At 55.6% G+C, this 20,149-nt stretch overlaps 1 protein-coding gene across 1 annotated transcript in view; it reads right to left on the reverse strand.

Moving 5' to 3' along the window:
* cpamd8 (C3 and PZP like alpha-2-macroglobulin domain containing 8) overlaps positions 1–20,149 on the reverse strand; it is a 110,137-nt gene that overhangs the window by 6,629 nt on the left and 83,359 nt on the right. Inside the window, exons 35-37 of the mRNA XM_070861074.1 lie at positions 13,162–13,236; positions 11,948–12,053; positions 7,832–7,942 (exon numbers count right to left, since the gene is read on the reverse strand). Coding sequence (XP_070717175.1) covers positions 7,832–7,942; positions 11,948–12,053; positions 13,162–13,236 — 292 coding nt within the window. The remainder of the gene's footprint in view (positions 1–7,831; positions 7,943–11,947; positions 12,054–13,161; positions 13,237–20,149) is intronic.

Consider the following 20,149-nt stretch of genomic DNA (forward strand, 5'->3'; position numbering starts at 1 on the left):
ACACAAAGCGTTCAATCATTCTGATCGTGTCCGGCCCTTTAGCCCTTTCAGGAGACCAGGTTCCTCCCGGGGTCAGCAAGGGGGCGATGGGCTGGGCTCCAGCACAACAACAACTTGCATTTATATAGCGCCTGCAATGTAGTAAAACGTACCAAGACGCTTCACAGGAGCGATTATCAAACAAAATTTGACAGCGAGCCACGAGGAGATATTAGGGCAGGTGACCAAAAGCTTGGTCAAAGAGGTAGGTTTTAAGGAGCGTCTTAAAGGAGGTTAGAGAGGCGGAGAGGTTTCGGGAGGGAGTTCCACAGCTCAGGGCCCCAGGCAGCTGAAGGCACGGCCACCGATGGAAATCGTGGGATGTGCAAAAGGGCAGAATTAGAGGAGCGCAGAGATCTCGGAGGGTTGCGGAGCTGGAGGGGGTTACAGAGATAGGGAGGGGCGAGGTCATGGAGGGATTTGAACAGGAGGATGAGAATTTTAAAATCGAGACGTTGCTTAACCGGGAGCCAATGTAGGTCAGCGAGCACAGGGGGTGATGGGTGAGCGGGATTCGGTGCGAGTTAGGACACGGGGGTAGCCGAGTTTTGGATCACCTCTCGTTTACGTAGGGTAGAATGTGGGAGGCCAGCCAGGAGTGCGTTGGAATGGTCACAGTCTAGAGGTAACAGAGGCACGGATGAGGGCTTCTGCAGCGGATGAGCTGAGACAGGGGCGGAGACGGGCGATGTTACGGAGGTGGAGGATATGGGGGGGGGGGGGGCGGAAGCTACACTCGGGGTCAAACAGGACGCCAAAGATCTGAGCCGATGGGTTCAGCCCCAGACAGTGACCACACAGAGATCGGGGGCTGGGGAAGAGAGTTTGTGGCGGGAACAGAAGACAGTAGTTTTAGTCGTCCCACTATTTAGTTGGAGGAAACTTCTGCTCATCCAGTACTGGATGTCGGACAAGCAGCGTGACAAATCAGAGACCTTGGAGGGGTCGGGAGTGATGGTGGTGAGGTAGAGCTGGGTGCAGTCAGTGTACGTGTGGAACCCGACATCGTGTCTTCGGATGGTGCTGCTAAGGAGCAGCATTTAGATGAGAAATCGGATATATAAATTCTGTAATCATCCTGCAGAGGGTACATTTACACCGATTGGCACCGTGGTAACCAACTGCCCCCTCTCCATCACCCCCAGACTCAGCGCCCAAAGCCAGAGGAAGCTTGACAAAGAATAGGCAGAAAGGTTGAGTGGTGTACAGACAGAACTGACTTCTCTGCTGTGCCAGGGTACACTCTCGGAAGCCAGATCTCGCTCAGACAACAGTGTGTGTGTCAGCTGTGGTTCAGTGAGCAGCACCCTCACCTTGGATTTCAAAGGTTGGGGGTTCAAGTCCCAAGTCCAGAGACGTGAGCACAAAAATCCAGGCTGACAATGCAGTGCTGAGGGAGCGCCGCGCTGTCGGAGATGCCATCTTTTAGATGAGACGTTAAACCGAGGCCCCATCTGCTCTCCACCTTAAGACGTAAAAGATCCCACGGCACTATTTCGAAGAAGAGCAGGAGAGTTATCCCTGGTGTCTTGGCCAATATTTATCCCTCAATCAACATTACTAAAAAAAAGAGTATCAGGTCATCACATTGCTGTGTGTGGGAGCTTGCTGTGCGCAAATTGGTTGCTGCGTTTCCCACATTACAACAGTGACTGCTCTTCAACAGTACTTCATTGGCTGTAAAGCGCTTTGGGAGGCCTGATGGTTGTGAAAGGCGCTATAGAAATGCAAGTCTTTCTTTCCTGCTCAGAAAGCATGTACTGCATTTATATAGCACCTTTCACAACCTCGGGACATCTCAAAACACTTTACAGCCAATAAAATACTTTTGGAGTGTAGTCACTGTTGTAATGTAGGAAACACAGCAGCCAATTTGCGCACAGCAAGCTCCCACACACAGCAATGAAACAACTGAGCAGATAATCTGTTTTGGGTCATTCAGCTCCATTGTACAGAATCCCAACGGACCAAACCCCTTCCCATTTACCCCCATGGAATAGAATGTCTGATCCAAGCAGGAAAATGTTCAATATAATCCTGATCCAAAGGAAGAGAGAATCCAATGAGCTGGTTTATAATTGCTCAGGACGGAAAACCCAGTGTTGGATTTAATATCAGGCATCAAATCCCCTCAATGGCCGGGTTGGTTGAGGCACTGCCCAGTGAGCTTATGGTTGAGACGGTCACAGTTCAATCCCAGTCGGGGCCGCGATTGGTTTACACCTGTTGGCCTCAGTGCCCTGGCCTAGTGAGAGCAAACTTTCTTCTCTCAGAGGGTTGTAAATCTGTGGAATTCTCTGCCCCAGAGAGCTGTGGAGGCTGGGTCGTTGAATATATTTAAGGCGGAGATAGACAGATTTTTGAGCGATAATGGAGTCAAGGGTTATGGGGAGCGGGCAGGGAAGTGGAGCTGTGTCCATGATCAGATCAGCCATGATGGTATTAAATGGCGGAGCAGGCTCGAGGGGCCGACTCCTGCTCCTATTTCTTATGTTATCATTCTGGAATCCCCCCCACCAGAGGAAATAGATTCTCTCGCTCTACGCTATCGAATCCTTTAAATCATCTTAAACACCTCAATTAGATCACCCCATAATCCACTACACTCGAGGGAATACAAGCCCAGTCTTTGCAAGCTGCCCTAGTCATTTAACCCTTTCAGTCCTGGTACCATTCTGGTGAATCTACGGCCAATATGTCCTTCCTGAGGTTGTGGTACATCGGGTGGGGAGGGCAAAATCCTCCCTGTGTCTGTTTAAAGATGTTAGCGACTGGTAAAGGAAGGCTAAGAGGTTGCATGGGAGTATTTGTTTATAATTTTATTATGAGCGGGGCGGTTGTCATGGTGACAGTAAGTGCAGTATTATGCCCGAGGGGTGTTTCCAAAACACAGCAGAAGTTTTGTGGTTACATCACTGGGGCAGCTGCAGTTAGCACTGCCCAACAGCGTCCACTGTTACTGCATTGTTCCTCCAGAGATTTAGGCGTGTGACGGCTGATTTACCAAGGAATGCACTTATAATTTCCAGTCCTCTCCCTCTCCTATACTAACCAAGTCCCGCACACCCATCACCCCCCGTGCTCGCCGACCTACATTGGCTCCCGGTCTAGCAACGCCTCGATATTAAAATTCTCATCCTTGTTTTGAAATCCCTCCATGGCCCTCGCCCCTCCCTATCTCTGTAATCTCCTCCAGCCCCACAACCCTCCGAGATCTCTGCGCTCCTCCAATTCTGGCCTCTTGCATATGCTCTGATTTTAATCGCTCCACCACTGGTGGTCGTGCCTTCAGCTGCCTGGGCCCCAAGCTCTGGGACTCCCTCCCTAAACCTCTCCACCTCTCTCGCCTCCTTTAAGACGCTCCTTAAAACCTACCTCTTTGCCCAAGTCTTTGGTCACCTGCCCGAATATCTCATGTGGCTCGGTGTCAAATTTTGTTTGATAATCGCTCCTGTGAAGCGCCTTGGGACATTTTACAACATTAGGGAAGCTACATAAATGCAATTTGTTGTTGTTGTTGTTGTTGAAGGCGCTGATCTGGCTGGGGGCCCGGTTGACAACAGCGGAGTCCTCCAGGACCTTGGTCAAGTGCCCATTCTTGCCGGACAGGGCATTCAACCATGGGGGGCACAACCACCGAGAGGGATCCTGTCCTCAGCTGGTGCCCACACACAGGCACTTACCGGCAGGGAGCTTCACCGGGAGGTGATCAGGAGCTGGAAGCCTGGCTGGTTTTGGAGTCCAGGGGCTCGGAGATCGATAGTCGTGTCCTGATTAACATACCCGAGATCAGCCAGCGCAGTTCACCACCTCGATCGTCCCAAAGCACTTTACAGCCAATGAAGTACTTTTGGAGTGTGGTCACTGTTGTAATGTGTGAAACACAGAAGCCAATTTGTGCACAGCAAGCTCCCACAAACAGCAATGTGATAATGACCAGATAATCTGTTTTTAGTGATGTTGGTTGAGGGATAAATATTGGCCCCAGGACACCGGGGAGAACTCCCCTGCTCTTCTTCGAAATAGTGCCATGGGAATGTTTATGTCCACCTGAGAGAGCAGACGCCACCTTGATTTCACGTCTCATCCGAAAGACAGCAGCTCCCTCAGTGCAGTGCTCCCTCAGTACTGCCCCTCCCTCAGTGCGGCGCTCCCTCAGTACTGCCCCTCCGACAGTGTAGTGCTCCCTCAGTACTGCACTGGGAGTGTCAGCCTGGATTATGGGCTCAAGTCCCTGGAATAGGACTTAAACCCAAGACCTTGTAACTTAAGAGAGTGCTGTCCACTGAGCCACGGCTGACATTTGATGTCAGGGGCCTCCTAGTCTTTGCGAACTGACGAAAATGTCAGCCAGACACACAAACTGGCCAATCGAGCCTATACCATGTGGTTCAGTACCACACAGGATGGTGCCACTGCCTACAGAGTCATTGTGGGCGGAGACGGGACGGGAGATGGAATGGACGGGGTTGCGAGGGGCGAGGGAATGGGAGGGGGGGGGGGGCGAGGGAGGAGGGAATGGGAGGGGGGGGGGCGAGGGAGGAGGGAATGGGAGGGGGGCGAGGGAGGAGGGAATGGGAGGGGGGCGAGGGAGGAGGGAATGGGAGGGGGGGGGCGAGGGAGGAGGGAATGGGAGGGGGGGGGCGAGGGAGGAGGGAATGGGAGGGGGGCGAGGGAGGAGGGAATGGGAGGGGGGCGAGGGAGGAGGGAATGGGAGGGGGGCGAGGGAGGAGGGAATGGGAGGGGGGCGAGGGAGGAGGGAATGGGAGGGGGGCGAGGGAGGAGGGAATGGGAGGGGGGCGAGGGAGGAGGGAATGGGAGGGGGGCGAGGGAGGAGGGAATGGGAGGGGGGCGAGGGAGGAGGGAATGGGAGGGGGGTGAGGGAGGAGGGAATGGGAGGGGGGCGAGGGAGGAGGGAATGGGAGGGGGGGGCGAGGGAGGAGGGAATGGGAGGGGGGGGCGAGGGAGGAGGGAATGGGAGGGGGGCGAGGGAGGAGGGAATGGGAGGGGGGCGAGGGAGGAGGGAATGGGAGGGGGCGAGGGAATGGGAGGGGGGCGAGGGAGGAGGGAATGGGAGGGGGGCGAGGGAGGAGGGAACGGGAGGGGGGCGAGGGAGGAGGGAACGGGAGGGGGGCGAGGGAGGAGGGAATGGGAGGGGGGGGCGAGGGAGGAGGGAATGGGAGGGGGGGGCGAGGGAGGAGGGAATGGGAGGGGGGGGCGAGGGAGGAGGGAATGGGAGGGGGGGGGCGAGGGAGGAGGGAATGGGAGGGGGGGGGCGAGGGAGGAGGGAATGGGAGGGGGGGGGCGAGGGAGGAGGGAATGGGAGGGGGGGGGCGAGGGAGGAGGGAATGGGAGGGGGGGGCGAGGGAGGAGGGAATGGGAGGGGGGGGCGAGGGAGGAGGGAATGGGAGGGGGGCGAGGGAGGAGGGAATGGGAGGGGGGCGAGGGAGGAGGGAATGGGAGGGGGGCGAGGGAGGAGGGAATGGGAGGGGGGCGAGGGAGGAGGGAATGGGAGGGGGGCGAGGGAGGAGGGAATGGGAGGGGGGCGAGGGAGGAGGGAATGGGAGGGGGGCGAGGGAGGAGGGAATGGGAGGGGGGCGAGGGAGGAGGGAATGGGAGGGGGGCGAGGGAGGAGGGAATGGGAGGGGGGCGAGGGAGGAGGGAATGGGAGGGGGGGCGAGGGAGGAGGGAATGGGAGGGGGGGCGAGGGAGGAGGGAATGGGAGGGGGGCGAGGGAGGAGGGAATGGGAGGGGGGCGAGGGAGGAGGGAATGGGAGGGGGCGAGGGAATGGGAGGGGGGCGAGGGAGGAGGGAATGGGAGGGGGGCGAGGGAGGAGGGAACGGGAGGGGGGCGAGGGAGGAGGGAACGGGAGGGGGGCGAGGGAGGAGGGAATGGGAGGGGGGGGCGAGGGAGGAGGGAATGGGAGGGGGGGGCGAGGGAGGAGGGAATGGGAGGGGGGGGCGAGGGAGGAGGGAATGGGAGGGGGGGGGCGAGGGAGGAGGGAATGGGAGGGGGGGGCGAGGGAGGAGGGAATGGGAGGGGGGGGGCGAGGGAGGAGGGAATGGGAGGGGGGGGGGCGAGGGAGGAGGGAATGGGAGGGGGGGGCGAGGGAGGAGGGAATGGGAGGGGGGGGGCGAGGGAGGAGGGAATGGGAGGAAGGGGATGAGGAACGCTACTTCCTGCTTTCCCTGTGGATTTGACGAGCTTGTCTCCGAGTGAACGCTCCTCACATTCCTCCACAATGTCATGTTGCGACTGTGGGGAGCAGGGCAGCTGCTGCCTGGGCTTGAGTGGGCCGGCTGTAATGAGCCGTTATTATATGGGACTGCGTTTCATTAGCTCCCAGTTGACAGCTATGAGGTAAGTTTTAAAGAAAGCAGAATGCTGTGGAGCAGAACCAGGCCTGGCCATAAACTACCTGTAATGAGGAGGTCCAGCCACTGCAAGCCTGCCGTGTAAATGTACACCCCAGTGAGGAGCCTGCCCTCGGGCTCCAGCCCGCTGAGCAAGGGCCTGCCTGGCTCAGCTGTCTGCCTCATCGGGAGACTGGGCTGTAAATTGTCAACGGGTTCCGGGGACAGGTCTCAACACGAGTATATTGACTTGTTTACAACGAACTTCAGGCAGCGCTGGGGGAGGGGGGAGGGAGAGAACACAAAAAAGACAGACTTGCATTTATATAGCGCCTTTCATGACCACCAGATGTAAAAGATCCCACGGCACTATTTCGAAGAAGAGCAGGGGGAGTTCTCCCCGGTGTCCTGGGGCCAATGTTTATCCCTCAAATCAACGTAACAAACAGATGATCTGGGTCATTATCACATTGCTGTGTGTGGGAGCTTGCTGTGCGCATGTTGGCTGCCGTGTTTCCCCAAATTACAACAGTGACTGCACTCCAAAAGAACTTAATTGGCTGTAAAGCACTTTGAGGGGTTGAGGGGTCCGGTGGTCGTGAAAGGCGCTATATAAACGCAAGTCTTTCTCTGTTCTTTTCTCAATGCGCTCCGAAGAGGAGAGACCGCGCCCCCACCCCCAACCCCCACCCAGTTATAAGCAAACGTCGATCGAAGAACGTTGGGTGGACCCGATCAGTGGAAGTGAGAGCAGGGGGCTGCACCTGTCCAGGTGAGTCAGCGTATCCATCTCTAGCAGCTTCAGTCACCTTCCCTCCATCACAAGGTGTGGACTGGGGCTGGTCGCTGATGACTGCACAGTGTTCAGCTCCATTCACAACTCCGACTGATGGTGAAGCAGCCCAAGCTGTGTACACAGCAGGACCTGCACAACATCCAGGCTTGGGCGGGTGACATTCATGCCACAGAGGTGCCAGGTAAATGACCATCTCGATCGAGAGAAGAGCCTTGCCCGCCTCACCTCCCCCTACCATCACCATCTTGGGGACCACCATCGATCAGGAGCAGAACTGGAGCAACCATAGCAGCACCATGGCCACAGGAACAGGACAGGGGGGCACTCCGTGATGAGGGGCGCACCTCCTGAGCCCTCAATCCCTCTCCGCCTTCTACAAGGTTCAAAGTCAGCGATGTGGTGGAAAGCTCAACAGTCACCCCGGACGGGTGCAGCACCACACACACACAAAACCCGACACTACCCGGGGCAGAGCACCCCTGTATCTCCCCCCCGTCCCCCCCTGTAGCCGCGGCGGTTCCAACCTAGGGAATGGACTGCAGCACCTCGCCACCTCACGGCCCCGAGAACAAATCGTTCACTTCGGAAAAAAGGCTTTTGGTGGCATCATTCTTAAATTCTCCATCAAATTTCATTACATACCTATCCACTGATTGGCTGAGCTTTCTACCTCATTGCAGGAGGTCCCATCGCACAGCTCGCGGGCCAGGGGGCTCGTTTCACTCACGTTGTAAAACCGCGTCGCCTCGAATGCTGCAGGAGCAAGAAGATCATCAAAACGCATGAAACACGCGGTCTCACCCAGTGCAGACACTGCATCATCCAGTGCAGAGACACTGTACACACTGCATCACCCAGTGCACACTGCCTCATCCAGTGCACACACTGTACACATTGCATCATCCAGTGCAGAGACACTGTACACACTGCATCACCCAGTGCAGAGGCACTGTACACACTGCATCATCCAGTGCAGAGACACTGTACACACTGCATCATCCAGTGCAGAGACACTGTACACACTGCATCATCCAGTGCAGAGACACTGTACCATCCAGTGCAGAGACACTGTACACACTGCATTATACAGTGCAGAGATACTGCCTCATCCAGTGCACACACTGTACACGTTGAATCATCCAGTGCAGAGACACTGTACACACTGCATTATCCAGTGCAGAGACACTGTACACACTGCATTATCCAGTGCAGACACTGTACACACTGCATTATCCAGTGCGGACACTGTACACACTGCATTATCCAGTGCGGACACTGTACACACTGCATTATCCAGTGCAGACACTGTACACACTGCATCACCCAGTGCAGAGACACTGTACATACTGCATTATCCAGTGCAGAGACACTGTACACACTGCATTATCCAGTGCAGATACACTGTAAACACTGCATCACAGCCTCATCCAGTGCAGATACACTGTACACACTGCCTCACCCAGTGCACACACTGCCTCACCCAGTGCACACACTGCCACATTGCATCATCCAGTGCAGAGACACTGTACACACTGCCCCATCCAGTGCAGAAACACCATACACACGGCATCATCCAGCGCAGAGACACTGTACACACTGCATTATCCAGCGCAGAGACACATTACACACTGCATTATCCAGTGCAGAGACACTGTACACACGGCCTTATCCAGTGCAGAAACACTGCCTCATCCAGTGCACACACTGCATCATCCAGTGCAGAGCCACGGTACACACTGCATCACACACTTCACGCTGCCTCATCCAGTGCACACGCTGCCTCATCCAGTGCACACTGTACACATTGCATCATCCAGTGCAGAGACACTGTACACACTGCCCCATCCAGTGCAGAGACACTGTACACACTGTCTCACCCAGTGCATAGACACTGTACACACTGTCTCACCCAGTGCAGAGACACCGTACACACTGCCTCACCCAGTGCAGAGACACCGTACACACTGCCTCACCCAGTGCAGAGACACCGCACACACTGCCTCACCCAGTGCAGAGACAGAGCTCAGCATTGCCAGTGGATGGCTGTGCTCTGTGCTCGACCTCCCAAAGCTCGCTTTTTGACCTTCCCCACAAGTAAAAGTTCAACTGTCAATTCAGTGAACCCCATAGTAACCGGTATAGTAGTTTTGTCAGAGTTTCAGACAGGAGAAGCCCTTCAGCCCATCTAGCAAACCGATCCAGTGTCCCTTTGGTGCATTTTGAACAACGCGGAATCCTATTGTTGAACAGAACCTCTCTAGTTCATTTTGAAACCCATTAAGGTTTCTCCTTCCCAACCCGTGCTGGTGATTGGCTCCTCTGACTCACCAGCACTTCACTACAAAACATCCTCCTGCATTCCGATTTTCCTTTGCTGTCCTGAATTTATAAATGGAGCCTTTGTGCTTAAATTCTGTACACGACAGAATAACTTACTTGGATCTAACTCACCCAAATCCTACATCAGTGGGTCTCCATAGCAACGGTCCAAATCTACATCATTGGATCCCCATAGCAACGGTCCAAATCCTACATCAGTCGGTCTCCATAGCGACGGTCCAAATCCTACATCAGTGGGTCTCCGTAGCATTGACCTAAAGCAACGTCACTGAGCTCCAGCCCACAGTGCCGATGTGAGCAGATTAGTTGCTAAGCTGGCAGGCCCCCCGAGTCCAGGGAAGCGATCACCGAACAGACCATGGGTTGAGCCTGGGATCGTGCTCTGTTAGACTCACTGTCCCAGCTCACCGGCTCTGGGTGTAATTCAATAAAGAGGCTGCGACAAAACTGGAATAAATAGCTCCGGTTTTAAATTATGGAGCATAACAAATCATTCACTTTAGAAAGAAAACACCACGTGGTATAATTCTTACATTTTAGATATCAGTGGGTAATGAATCAGGTTTGTGGGACCGGCACGGTTGGGAGCTCGGTCGGGGCTGGGGGAGGGGGGAGGGGTGTCTCGGTCGGGGCTGGGGGAGGGGGGCGTCTCGGTCGGGACTGGGGGAGGGGTGTCTCGGTCGGGGAGTCTCGTTCGGGGTCACGGTCGAGGCTGTGGGACTGGCACGCACAGAGCTCATTTTAATATGGAAATGAGCTTTCCAAGGTTGTTCGGCGAGTGTCCCGACTCTCCCCATGCCATGAATCTGGAAGATGCCAGTCCCGGGGCTCGGCCTGCTGAATCAGCCTTCTGAAAGGGAATCGGCAGCTGTAGTTGCTGCAAATGGCTGTCAGTGTTTGATGCCCATGGGGCCATTCCCACTGGGTCTCGAACCCATTTCAATCGGCAAGCGTGTGGGCAGCTCCCGAAGGCCAAGGGCCCACAGCTAGGGATCGCCAACGTTGGTCGGACGTATTCCTGGAGGTCTGATCACATGACCACCTCCCTCCAACTGTCCCGCCCCCGCGCTCCCCCACCATTGGTCACCCGGCACCCCACAGCCTCGCAGTGACCCGCCCCCATGCTCCCCCGCCATTGGTCGCCTGGCACCCCACAGCCTCGCGGTGACCCACCCCCAGGCTCCCCCGCCATTGGTCGCCCGGCACGCCCTATCCTCGCGGCGACCTGTCTTCCCACAGCCAATCGGAAAGTGAACAGACTCCTCGTTGACCGATTGGATGATTCTTGATTGTCAAACAGCCTAGTCTTTCCTAATCTCCAATATTTTTATAATTAACAAGAAGTGTTTCGTGGAACAGCACCTCTTCTTTCGATTAGGCGTTTTACAGCCTTCGGGACCCAACACAGAGTTCAACAATTTCAGGCCATAACCACTGCTCCCATTCTCTCGGGCACCAGTTGCTGGTAATGGTTCTGCTGTGGCCATTTACAGCTCCTTTAGACCCATCTTTTGTTTCTTTACTTGTCCCATTACCATCTCCTTTGGCCTTGCACCATCATCCCTTTTGTCATTTAATCTCTTCTGTCTTCCACCCAATCACAGACTTTCCCTTTTGTTTGTTCCTCCCCTTCCCCTACACTTGTTGAGCGGGCCCACAATTGTCCGCATGCCTGACATGAGGCTCCCAAAGCAAGCGCTCTCCTCGGAACTCCTACACGGCAAGCCAGCCCCAGATGGGCAGAGGAAACGTTTCAAGGACACCCCCAAAGTCCCCACCGACACCTGGGAGTCCCTGGCCCAAGGCCGCTCAAAGTGGAGGAAAAGCATCTGGGAGGGCGCTGAGCACCTCGAGTCTCGTCGCCGAGAGCAAGCTGAAGCCAAGCGTCGACAACGGAAGGAGCGCACAGCAACCCACGTACCCCACCCACCCGTCCCTTCAACCACTGTCTGCCCCACCTGTGACAGAGACTGTAATTCCTGCATCGGACTCACCAGTCACCGGAGAACTCACTTTTAGCGTGGAAGCAAGTCATCCTCAACTCCGAGGGACTGCCTAAGAGACTGAGAGAGACACTTGCTTAAAAACCGGTTACATCTCCAATGTTTCCCAGCTCCAGGGCGCTCGAGCTGAAACATTAACTCGATTTATCGCTCCACAGATGCTGCCCGACCCGCTGAGTATTTCCAGCATTTTCGCTTTTTATTTCAGATTTCCAGCATCCGCAATATTTTGCTTTTGTAAACAGAAGTGTTGATCGGCAATGATTTTTTGAATAGGCCCCATGATTTTTCTCCCGGTTTTGCTCACAGCGAGGCACTGGAGATTAGTCTTCAATTCCTGGAGACCCCAGGGCGATCCCGGAGAGTTGGGAACCCGAACCACAGGACCATGCTGTGCCTCGCTGCCAGACCCTACCTGGCTCATAGTAGTCGTACACTTTGACCGGGACAGGAGCGGTTTTCCCAATGATGTACTCCCGGTATGCAGAGAACTGGACACAGGTCATACACTGGCTGGGGATCTGAGCAGAGAGAGAGAGAGAGAGAGAGAGAGAGAGAGAGAGACTGAGATGGTCCACATGTAGATCCACATTCTATCCCATTCAACATTTAAAGTAAGGATTTGCATTTATATAGCGCCTTTCACGACCTCAGGATGTCCCAAAGTGCTTCACGGCCAATGAAGTATTTTTTGAAGTATAGTCACTGTTGTAATGTAGGAAACGCAGCAGCCAATCTGTGCACAGCAAGCTCCCACAAACAACAGGTTAAGTTGTGGAATACACGCCCGGAGTTAATGATGGAAACAGAGACCATTCCAACATTTAAGAATAGGTTAGATCAGGTTGTGAGGAGGATGCCAAGAGGCTTCAAGGGGATATAGGCAGGCTAAGTGAGTGGGCAAGAACATGGCAAATGGAATATAATGTGGCGAAATGCAGTAACAGGGCTTGACAGGGTAGATGCAGGGAGGATGTTTCCCCCGGGCTGGGGAGTCTAGGACCAGGGGTCACAGTCTCAGGATAAGGGGGCGACCATTTAGGACTGAGATGAGGAGAAACTTCTTCACTCAGAGGGTGGTGAATCTTTGGAATTCTCTTTCCCAGAGGGCCATGGAGGCTCAGCCTTTGAGTATATTCAAGTCTGAGATCGTTAGATTTTTGGATATTAAGGGAATCTAGGGACATGGGGACAGTGCAGGAAGGTGGAGTTGAGGTAGAAGATCAGCCGTGATCTCATTGAATGGCAGAGCAGGCTCGAGGGGCCGAATGGCCGACTCCTGCTCCTATTTCTTATGTTCTTATCAGTTGTTGAAGGAAAGGGGGAATTTATGGCTGAGGGAACAGGGCGGGTACAAGGGTCAGAATACTGGTCTATGGAAGGTAAATTTGAAGCATTAATTAGATGGGCCGAATGGTTCGTTTCTGTGCTGATTTTAACTCAGTGAGATCAGGCTAACTCAACATAGGCCGAGGTTGGAACCTGGGCCTCTCCTCCTGCTCTGTGTGGTGGGGACACAGTCCCACACTGGGTGAGATCAAGCTAACTCAGCACAGGCCGGGGGTGGAGCCTGGGCCTCTCCTGATGATGTTTTTAAAAATTTAATTGATTCTTTAATTTCTTTCTTACCTCATCGAAGTAAAACAGAACTTTCCTTCCGTCCATTTCATATCGTTTCAGTTCAATCTGCTTCCCCAGGAGCAGCTGAGGGAGAAGAGAAAGTTGTGTTGATTTCATCTCCTTCAGACTTGCAAAATAAACCAGATTCCATTTTATCGTCAACCTTTAAAATCTTTTAGTCAACTAGTTGATGAGTTAGCAAAACTAGCTGCCAAAAAAAAACTAGGTGCGCATGTGGAGTTAAGCCCAGCGCGACCTTCAGGTGATTCAAGGTTAGAGGTGAGGGGTTAGTTGGGCCCGGGCATCCAATTGTAATTCATGTTCCCTTTAAAAAGTCAGACATTCTTGCCTTGTTCTGGTGACCCTGCAGCACCTCCACTGGCCAGACGGGGTAATTACAACGCGACAAGTTTACATAGAATGTTTCCATTCTACATGAGGACAGAAGCACAGGAAGTGTGTGTAGAGGTGACCCGCCTCTTCCTGTGCTGGCTGCATGGCCGCACCTCAACTGAGTGCCATTCTATACACGCCGACCCGGGCAGGCTGTTCAACTGTGGAGGGTGTCGCCAAGGAGTCTCCTGTGCTCGCTGTTTGGGCGCAAACACAGGTTAAAATTAAACTTTGCTGGGGGAGCAATAACAGCTCGGCTGTCAGTGTCCAACCCACCCGGTTCTCCATTCCACAGAGTTGAATTTCCCCCCAAATTTTCCAGCAAGATTGCTGGCTGATAAACATCTCCTTTCCCGGTTAGGAGCACAGAATGGTATGGCACAGGAGGAGGCCATTCAGCCCATCGAGCCTGTGCCAGGGCGATCCAGTTAGTCCCACTCCCCCTGCTCTTTTCCCATAGCCCTGAAAACGTTTCCCATTCAAGTATTTATCCAATTTTCTTTTGAAAGTCACTATTGAATCTGCTCCCACCGCCCTTTCAGGCAGCGCGTTCCTAATCACAACAACTCACTGCGTAAAAACATTCTCCTCCCCTCCCCTTCAGGTTCCATCGCCGATTATCGTCAATCTGTGTCCCTCTGGTTACCGACCCTCCTGCCCCGGGAACAGTTTCTCCTGATTTACTTATCAGAACACCTCTATTAAATCTCCGCTTAACATGCTCTGCTCTAAGGAGAACAGCCCCAGCTTCTCCAGTCTCTCCATGGAACTGAAGTCCCTCATCCCTGGGACTATTCTGGTCAATCCCCTCTAAGGCCTTCACATCCTTCCTAAAGTGCGGGGCCCAGAATTGGACACAATCCTCCAGCTGGGGCCTAACCGGAGATTTATAAAGGTTCAGCCCCAAACGGCAGAGATCAGCTAGTATTGCAGACTGAATCCTGTCCCCTGCTCTGTGTGCCTCAGTGTCCCACACTGCCTTCACCAACTGAAGCCACAGGGGCTCGGAGATTGAATATGTTGTGTATCTGTGCAGCATGCACTCCCATGTTCCGCCACCAGGGAGCACATCCCCTGAAGTCCCAAGGGATCCCAGCATCCCTTGGGAGCACTGTATATAAGCCGGTCCCCTAAGGCCTGTTCTTCACTCTGGAGTGTCTCAATAAAGACTGAGGTCGCTGTTACTTTAACCTCCGTGTGCAGTCTCATCTGTGTTAGGAACACAATAAAATCTAATCCCAATATTAAGAGAACGTCAATCTAACAGATAACTGGGCTGTGATCCAAGCATCATCATCATAGGCAGTCCCTCAGAATCGAGGAAGACTTGCTTCCACTCTAAAAATTAGTCCTTGGCTGAACAGTCCAATACGGGAGCCACAGTCTCTGTCACAGGTGGGACAGACAGTGGTTGAGGGAAGGGGAGGGTGGGACTGGTTTGTCGCACGCTCCTTCCGCTGCCTGCCCTTGCTTTCTGCATGCTCTCGGCGACGAGACTCGAGGTGCTCAGCGCCCTCCAAAATGCACTTCCTTCACTTAGGGCGGTCTCTGGCCAGGGACTCCCAGGTGTCGGTGGGGATGTTGCACTTTATCAGGGAGGCTTTGAGGGTGTCCTTGTAACATTTCCCCTGCCCACCTTTGGCTCGCTTGCCGTGAAGGAGTTCAGAGTAGAGCGCTTGCTTTGGGAGTCTCGTGTCGGGCATGCAAACTATGTGGCCCGCCCAACGGAGCTGATCGAGTGTGGTCAGTGCTTCGATGCTGGGGATGTTGGCCTGGTCGAGGACGCTAACGTTGGTGCATCTGTCCTCCCAGGGGATTTGTAGGATCTTGCGGAGACATCGTTGGTGGTATTTCTCCAGCAACTTGAGGTGTCTACTGTACATGGTCCATGTCTCTGAGCCATATAGGAGGGCGGGTATTACTTCAGCCCTGTAGACCACGAGCTTGGTGGCAGATTTGAGGGCCTTGAAACACTCTTTTTCTCAGGCGGCCGAAGGCTGCACTGGCGCACTGGAGGCGGTGTTGAATCTCGTGGTCAATGTCCGCTCTTGTTGATAAGAGGCTCCCGGGGTATGGGAAATGGTCCACGTTGTCCAGGGCCGTGTCGTGGATCTTGATGACTGGGGGGCAGTGCTGTGTGACGAGGACAGGCTGGTGGAGGACCTTTGTCTTACGGATGTTTAGTGTAAGGCCCATGCTTTCGTACGCCTCAGTAAATATATATGCCTCACAATACTCCAGCTGGGGCCTAAACGGTCATTTATAAAGGTTCAGCCCCAAATGGCAGAGATCAGCTAGTTTGCAGACTGAATCCTGTCCCCTGCTCTGTGTGCCTCAGTGTCCCACACTGCCTTCACCAACTGAAGCCACAGGGGCTCGGAGGCTGAATGTAATCCCAATATTAAGAGAATTTCAATCCAACAGATAACTGGGCTGTGATCCAAGCATAGAGCCTGTGACTGTGGGGCCCACACTCCACCCCAGAATAGCAGTCTGCCAGAAATGTGTGAAACTTTAAAAATGACTCCCTCCCCCACTTTTGAACGAGTTTTATTTTAATATCAGAGGATGAAGGGGGGTCTTTAACGGGACACCCGCTGATGCATGCAGCTGTTAAAATCACCAGGCTCTGCTCCCCAGAGTCACTGTCTCTCTCTCTCACTCACGGACTAGGGAAACTGCAGGGCAATTTCAGAGCTCTCCCTGGACACAGGCAGCAGGGGAAATCACAGGCTGACGTACAGAGGAACAAAGGAGAGGTTTGTGTGTGTGAGCCCAGATCCTGCCCTCACACTGAGCCACGTTACATGTCCATCACAACAACAAATGCCCAGTCTCCGGGGAAGCTTCATAAAACTCAAACTGGAGCACAAGTCCCAGCTACTAAAGCCGGTGATAAGTGCTCATGATGTGAACTCGGAGCCCAAGCAAATAAAGAGCCCCTTTTAATTTGGTGTTCGGGTTTTACAGGCCCAAAGGCTGCAGTTAATATTTCACAGACTGAAGGGCAGTCACCGGCCGCAGACAGACGCTTTACGATGTTCTCTCGCATACTGGCGCCATGCAGAATTCAGCTCCCCAGCGAGAGCAGAGGTTTACAGTCTGTCCGGGCCCAGCACTACCCCCGCCCCCCCCACAGCCCAGCCCTCTCCTGCTCCCCCACAGCCCAGCCCTCTCCCACCCCCCCACACCCACAGCCCTCCCCCCACACCCACAGCCCTCCACAGCCCACTCCCCCACCACCCTCTACCCCCCCAGCCCTGCCCTCTCCCAACACACCCCCCACCGCCCTCTACCCAGCCCTCTCCCAACCCACCCCCCACCCACAGCCCTCCCCCCACACCCAAAGCCCTCCACAGCCCACTCCCCCACCACCCTCCCAGCCCAGCCCTCTCCCAACCCACCCCCCACCCACAGCCCAGCCCTCTCCCACCCCCTCACACCCACAGCCCAGCCTCCCCTCCCCACAGCCCTCCCCCCACCGCCCTCTACCCAGCCCTCTCCAAACCCACCCCCCACCCACAGCCCAGCCTCCCCCTCCCCACAGCCCACTCCACCCCCCCCACAGCCCAGCCCTCTCCCACCCCCTCCACAGCCCAAACCCCACCAAACAGCCAGCCCTCTTCCCCACCCCCACCCCCGGCAGCCCAGCCCTCTCCCCCCCCCCCTCCACATCCCAGCAGCCCACCTCCCTGGAAACAGCATTTGCAGGTGGAGAACCCAAGGTGGCATTGCCTCAAATGATTTAAACCCCCTCCCTGCTACTGGCCCCTTCCCCCCACCTCCCTCCCCCTCCTCCCTCTCCAGCTGGAGCAGGCACTGCGATTCCACCAGGGCACCAGCACGTGTCCGTGTTGCACCGGCATTCATTGAAATCGAGCCCCCTCAATATGACCTTTAGCTGCCCCGGAACCTTATGTGTTTCACAGTCTCTGGGAGCCTGTTAATGACCCACAAATAACTCACTGACTGCTTGTGGCCTTTAACCTTTAACCCCTGCAGTGACTCACGCTGCTGACCCCAGAGCGTTGCTGAACTCTCCGTTCTTTTGAAGTTCCCTTTATTGTGGCCGGACAAGGATTCTTCACCCCGAGCCTGGGGCAGGAATCACAGGCCAGCCCAATGACAGGCACCACTGCCGGGGCTGATTCTGTCCTCACCCAGCACCAACGAGAGCGAGAGAGACGCGAGAGCGAGAGAGAGAGACGCGAGAGCGAGAGAGAGAGACGCGAGAGCGAGAGAGACGCGAGAGCGAGAGAGACGCGAGAGCGAGAGAGACGCGAGAGCGAGAGAGACGCGAGAGCGAGAGAGACGCGAGAGCGAGAGAGACGCGAGAGCGAGAGAGACGCGAGAGCGAGAGAGACGCGAGAGCGAGAGAGACGCGAGAGCGAGAGAGACGCGAGAGCGAGAACAGAGACACACAACTCCTCCAATCCCTACACCCTATCTCTGTAATCTCCTCCTCTGCGCTCCTCTAATTCTGCCGTCTTGAGCATCACTGATTCCCATCGCTCAACCATTGGCGGCCGTGCCTTCAGCTGCCTGGGCCCTAAGCTCTGGGATTCTCTCCCTAAGCCTCTCCGCCTCTCCTTTAAAATGCTCCTCAAAAGCTACCTCATTGACCGAGCTTTTGGTCATCTGGCTCGATGTGGCTCGGTGTCAAACGTTCTGTATGATAACAGACGTGTGAAGTGCCTTGGGACATTTCACTTTGTTAAGGCACTATATAAATGCAAGCTGTTGTTGATCCTTAACCAATGGTCACTAACCGGCGAGAACGGTCTGATCATGGAATCAAAATTCCCCTCCGAGTCAGAAGGTTGTGGATTTGAGCCCCACTCCAGAGACTTGAGCTCACATTCCACGCCGACACTCCCAGTGCAGTACTGAGAGAGCGCCGCACTGTCGGAGGGGCAGTGCTGAGGGAGTGCCGCACTGTCGGAGGGGCAGTACTGAGGGAGCGCCGCACTGTCGGAGGGGCAGTGCTGAGGGAGTGCCGCACTGTCGGAGGGGCAGTGCTGAGGGAGTGCCGCACTGTCGGAGGGGCAGTGCTGAGGGAGTGCCGCACTGTCGGAGGGGCAGTGCTGAGGGAGTGCCGCACTGTCGGAGGGGCAGTGCTGAGGGAGCGCCGCACTGTCGGAGGGGCAGTGCTGAGGGAGCGCCGCACTGTCGGAGGGGCAGTGCTGAGGGAGAAATCAGCAGAAATCACTGGGGAGTAATCAGGAGTCAGAACCCTGGCGGATTGGCCACAGCCGAAGGCAAAGGTGCTGAGGCCGAGTGTAACTCCGCCCCCACCCGCCCCACAAACTGCTGTCCCATAAAGCCAGGTAACACCGCACAGACCAGGGACGGAAGCTAGGACCTGTGGGAGCACACAATCTCGCGACCTGAACGGGAACTGTGCGGAGAGATGGTGTGGAGGCTGGGCGGGAGCTTGTGGATTAACCTTGAAACATGAAATTCATTAAAATGCGCGATCCTTCGGGAATACAAATGCTGGGGACAATCTCAGGGCTAGCGCGTCCAATGGGAGAGTGAAGGCTGGGGGTCAAAGAGCAGACCGGTGGGCCGTCTGTTTCCACGGGTACAGTAGGACCGCCTCTGGCCTCGGAGGCCCCGCCTCTCCCCAGAAGGCAGAGCCTATAATGCCCATGATACTCAACACCAAACTGATACATTCCAAGGCCGAGTCTCCACGGAAATCACCTCCAGATGTCCCAGAGATCACACTACAATAAACAGCTGGAATCTCCAATTACAGGAGGCACCAAGACCCCCAACCCGAAACCCCCAGACCACCTGACCCAACACACGCTGCCGTCAGGGTCCAGCTCAGAGCCCGGGGGTTCCTCCCATCACTGACTATCTGTCCACCTCCCACAGCAAAATCACTGACCACAACTACAGCTACCCAGGTCTGGGCACTCAGCAGGAACAGGGAACACAATTTTTCCAATTAAACATGACAGAGAGAAACGATGATGAGAGAGGGAGAGAGGGGGAAGAGCGAGAGAGGGGGGGGGGGAAGGGAGGGAAGAGCGAGAGAGGGGGGGGAGGGAGGGAAGAGCGAGAGAGGGGGGGGAGGGAGGGAAGAGCGAGAGAGGGGGGGGAGGGAGGGAAGAGCGAGAGGGGGGGGGGAAGGGAGGGAAGAGCGAGAGAGGGGGGGGGGGAGGGAGGGAAGACCGAGAGGGGGGGGGGGAGGGAGGGAAGAGCGAGAGGGGGGGGGGAGGGAGGGAAGAGCGAGAGAGGGGGGGGGAGGGAGGGAAGATCGAGAGAGGGGGGGGGAGGGAGGGAAGATCGAGAGAGGGGGGGGGGGGGGAGGGAAGAGCGAGAGAGGGGGGGGAGGGGGGGAGAGAGCGAGGGGGGGGGGAGAGAGCGAGGGAGGGGGGGGAGAGAGCGAGGGGGGGGGGGGAGAGATGGAGGGAGGGGGGGGAGAGAGCGAGGGAGGGGGGGAGAGAGCGAGGGAGGGGGGGGAGAGAGCGAGGGAGGGGGGGGAGAGAGCGAGGGAGGGGGGGGGAGAGAGCGAGGGAGGGGGGGAGAGAGAGCGAGGGAGGGGGGGGGAGAGAGCGAGGGAGGGGGGGAGAGAGCGAGGGAGGGGGGGGAG

The sequence above is a fragment of the Pristiophorus japonicus genome, chromosome 18, assembly GCF_044704955.1.
Source record: "Pristiophorus japonicus isolate sPriJap1 chromosome 18, sPriJap1.hap1, whole genome shotgun sequence".
NCBI classification, from domain to species: domain Eukaryota; kingdom Metazoa; phylum Chordata; class Chondrichthyes; family Pristiophoridae; genus Pristiophorus; species Pristiophorus japonicus.